General features: G+C 64.5%; 1 protein-coding gene across 1 annotated transcript in view; it reads right to left on the reverse strand.

Moving 5' to 3' along the window:
• The window catches only part of NOTCH1 (notch 1), a 44,806-nt gene that overhangs the window by 12,868 nt on the left and 27,711 nt on the right, over window positions 1–4,227 (reverse strand). The window contains exons 10-15 of the mRNA XM_009280663.2: window positions 4,080–4,193; window positions 2,746–2,979; window positions 2,304–2,414; window positions 1,327–1,519; window positions 937–1,082; window positions 492–605 (exon numbers count right to left, since the gene is read on the reverse strand). Of these exons, the coding sequence (XP_009278938.1) occupies window positions 492–605; window positions 937–1,082; window positions 1,327–1,519; window positions 2,304–2,414; window positions 2,746–2,979; window positions 4,080–4,193 (912 nt within the window). The remainder of the gene's footprint in view (window positions 1–491; window positions 606–936; window positions 1,083–1,326; window positions 1,520–2,303; window positions 2,415–2,745; window positions 2,980–4,079; window positions 4,194–4,227) is intronic.

The following is a 4,227-nucleotide window of genomic DNA, read 5'->3' on the forward strand; positions in this document are numbered from 1 at the left end:
GCGGTGCTGCGCGAGGGGAAGCGGGAGGCCAGCAAACAGGAATTGGCTCAGCAGAATCCCCTGGCCCCTCGGCCTCGGCTCGCTTTTTCCAGCGCGAGCATCATGGCAGGAGAACGGGGCCACCGGCAGGGGCGGACACCCGGCGGCCGCCTGGTGCTGCTGCCCCGGGTGCAGGCTGCGGCCAAACCACTGCCTCGGTGCCCTCCAGGAGGAGGAGGAGGAGGAGGAGGAGGAGGAGGAGGAGGAAGAGGAGGGAGGAAGCTCTGGCTGGCCGCTTCCCAAAGCTCCTCCAAATTTCCTCCAGCTGCGCCAGCATGGGGAGGTGGAGCCATGGCTGTGGGCAGTCCCATGGCAGGGCAGTGTGAGGGAAGCCTCTGTGCTTGGTGCCGGCTCGTTGCACGTGCAGCGGGACCGATTTGCCGTCACACCCGAAGCAGCAGCCCTGCAGAGCCCCGGTGAGGGCCTGGGGGGCACAGGGCGCTCCCCCTCACCTGTGTAGGGCAGGAGGCAGTTGCAGGTGTAGCCGGCGACGTCGTCGATGCACGTGCCCTGGTTCAGGCAGGGGTTGGAAGCGCATTCGTTGATATTGGTCTGGCAGTTGGGTCCTGTGTTAAGAAAAATAGATAAAAGTGGCTGTGATGGAGGTGTGCTGGTGGGAGGGGGCTGAGGGTACAGTGGGGACATGGTGACAATGGCAATGGCCCACCCATTGCCCTAGAAGAGCCTCCTGCTCTCAGCTCCAGCCACGGGTGCCCAAACTCTGCTGAAGGTCCCCAGGATGGCTGCACTGCCACATCTCCCAACCAGACCCGGGGTCTCCTCCATCCTCACAGCGAAGCCTCCAGCCCATCTAGCATGATGGGGATGCCCACCCACAGCTCCCACCCAGGCCCCAGCGTGGGGGGGATGGGGCAGCGTCCCTGGCTGCACCCTTACCGCTGAAGCCCTCCCTGCAGGTGCAGATGTAGCCGCTGGTCATGTCCTTGCAGGTGCCACCATTCATACAGGGATTGGATTCACACTCGTTATTGTTAATGTCACAGTTTGTCCCACTCCAGCCTGGGTCGCAGTCACACCTGTAGCTTTGGGGAAAAATTGGGGCATAAAGCATGGGATCTGGTCCGACCTGGCCCTCCTGGCTACACCAGCCATCATTTACCCAGCAAACCCCAGCTCCTAATTGTGCCCCTGCAGGGAAACATCCCCTGGCACTAGCACAGAGCATGGATGAGCACCGGCATGGGGGACAGCTGCTCACCCTGCCTCTAACCCTGATTTTGCAGGGTGGCCCTTTGGTCCCACCAGCCCCCGCGCCCTCCAGCCTACCCGTTCAGCCCGTCGTGGCATTTCCCGTGGATGCAGGGGTTGCTGTTGCACTCGTTCACTTCGGACAGGCACTTGGGGTCATGGAAGCCCTCGGGGCAGAGGCAGGTGAAGCCATTGATGCCGTCCTTGCACGTGCCCCCGTTGTGGCAGGGGTTGCTGGAGCACTCGTCAATGTTGATGTTGCACATGCGGCCTGTAAAAGGGGGGGTGTGAGGAAACGTTACCCCATAGGATGCACGGCACAGCATGGCATGGTGGGCACGTGCCGCCTCCCAGGGGGCACCCACCGGGCAGGACCCCCTCCAGCCACCCGGGAAATGTCTGCCGGAGGCTCGAATCTCCAGGTACATGTGCGCCGGCTGTGTAGGAGCAGGCTGCCCTCCGGGTAGGGTGACTTCACACCCCTGCATCGCCCGTCTGGCTTAATTAAATGTGACTGGGAAGAGGCCGTGCCCTGGGCTCATTTGGTCCAGGAGGGAATAACGAAGGGAGCCAGTTTCAGCCTGTAACCCTACCTGCTGTGGCCGACAAAGCCAGGCTTTATTGCGGCTCCCGGCGGGCAGGAGGACAAGGGGCCGCGCGAGTGGGGAGAGGCGGGGGCTGCTCCCATCAAAGCCCTCCGCCATTTCCAGCAGCGATCAAACAAACCAGTCGGACAAGGCAGCAACCTGATACCCATGGGAGTGGGCGCAGCGGGAGTCGAATTCGCAGCACCAGACACCCCTTTGATTTCGGCCAGAGCCGGGGTCACCCTCCTGAACAAGCAGGAGCACTGGAGGGTGCAAAACCTCCAGCAAGTGGGATGGCAGCATCTCCCGTCCTTGTTGCACCCTTGCCCTGGCTGCGTGGGGCACCACCAGCTGCAGGCATTCCTGCACCGCCGTGGGCACAGGGGACATCCCAGGGCTCCCCGGCGCGAGGCTAGATCTGGACCAGGTCCCCAGGGTGCCGTGGTGGCTGCCACGCCGTGCTCTTACCTGTGTACCCCGGCTCGCAGGTGCACTCATAGCTGTTGATCTTGTCAATGCACTTGCCGTAGTCGCAGGGGCTGCTTGCGCAGTCATCCAGGTTGATCTCACAGTTGGGCCCTGGGGAGGAGAGTGGTGCTGTTAGGGGGTCCCTGGCCCCACTGACGAGGCGAAACAAAGCCTGCCGGCACCAGCCGCCGCCACTGCTCCACAACAAAGCGCCTCCGCCACAAGCAGCTCCCCGGCTCCCGGCTGGGGCGCGGTTCCTGCGAGAGCTGGGCACCAAACCGGGAGAACTCGCCCTCACCGTGGATGCCCCAGGCTGGCTCTGGCACCAGGGCGGCTGCTGGTGGCAGCCCAGGGCCAACCCGCCCAGGGACGGGGATGGGACCAGGGTGCCGCGTGGCACAGCCGACCCGCGTGGAGCCCCCGGGGGGTCCCTCCTGCTCACCCGTGGTCCCTTTGAGGCAGAGGCAGTTGTAGGCGTTGTTCCTGTCCTGGCAGGTGCCCCCGTTTTTGCAGGGCTGGCTCTGGCATTCGTTGATGTTGATGTCGCAGCGGTGGCCCGTGTAGCCGGGTTGGCAGAGGCACGTGAAGGCAGCGATGCTGTCCTTGCAGGTCCCATAGTGGCACGGGTCGGGGTCGCACTCATCGATGTCGATCTCACAGTGAGCGCCTGAGAAACCTGCCACCAGCGGGAGGGACACAGGGTCAGGATGGGGGACATGGGGTGAGGATGGGGGATGCGGGGTCAGGATCGGGGACACTCCTTCCCACCCTGGCCAGGTGGGAGGCAGTGCACCGGGGTGGCTTGACCTGCCCACCCACCCCACCGCGAGCCCTGGGATCCCTGGGAGCGGGGTGCAGGCAGGGGAGCACCCTGGTGCGCCGGCAGTGGGGCTGGTCGGACCCCGGCTCGGGGGCTTTGTCCCGGGGCGCACAATGACCTGCATTAAGCCGCCTCGGCTCAGAAGCGGGGCCCCGCGCTCACCCGCGGCTCGTCCTGGAGCGCGCGGGGGGGCCGGCCACAGGCACCCCCGAATAATAACCCCCCCAGCAGATCCTATTCTCCTGGCCGGCTCCCTCCCTGCTGGGTTTGGGGGTGGAGAGCCGAGGACAAAGTACAGCTTTGACTAGACCCCGCCAAGCCCACATAGCAGCTTTTCATCAGGGCTTGGCATTAGCAAGACACTAATTAGAGGCCATTCAGCTGGAAGATTTCTGGCGGGAGCTGCTCCACAAAAGAGCCACTGTTTGCCACCAGGACTCAAGTCATCATTTTGTGCAACCGCTCCTTGGGTTTCGGTCGGCGAGCCCCCGCAGCCCTGCACCTTGCGTCCCCATAGAGACAGCTTTATTCCTTCCTTCCTGCCTTCCCCCTCGCTGCCGCCCGCCGCTGCGGCGGGGAGCACGGCGGGGTTGATTCCGTCCTCCTGCCTTCCCCCTCGCTCCCGCCCGCCGCTGCGGCGGGGAGCACGGGCTGTTGCAGGGCCACACCTAATGAGCGCTGGGCTCGTTACGCCCGGCTCCGTGGCTGGCAGGCAGCGGGGCTTGGCTAGCTCCGCCGCCGCCTGGGAAAGGGATGGTCCTGTCCCTCAGGAGTCACATTAGCAGGGGACCAACCCTGCTGCTGGGGGGCTTGAGGACTCCCCCATGGCGGGTGCTTGGGCAGGTGGGCACTTGTTAATAATTCCGCAACGTGGTTTTATGGCACATCATGGGGCAGAAGGTGGTTTGCTCCTGCCCGGCGGGGCGGGATCCCTGGAGCCCCCCGGGACCCCTCACCTTCGGTGCACTCGCAGCTGTAGGTGTTGGGGCCGTCCACGCACTTGGCGCCGTTCTTGCAGGGGGTGCTGGCACACTCGTCGATGTCGAACTGGCACAGGTGCCCGTTGAAGCCTGGAACGGAGGGAGAAGTCACGTCCCGGCGCAG

Source organism: Aptenodytes forsteri, unplaced genomic scaffold (genome assembly GCF_000699145.1).
Source record: "Aptenodytes forsteri isolate BGI_AS27 unplaced genomic scaffold, ASM69914v1 Scaffold68, whole genome shotgun sequence".
In the NCBI taxonomy this organism is placed as follows: domain Eukaryota; kingdom Metazoa; phylum Chordata; class Aves; order Sphenisciformes; family Spheniscidae; genus Aptenodytes; species Aptenodytes forsteri.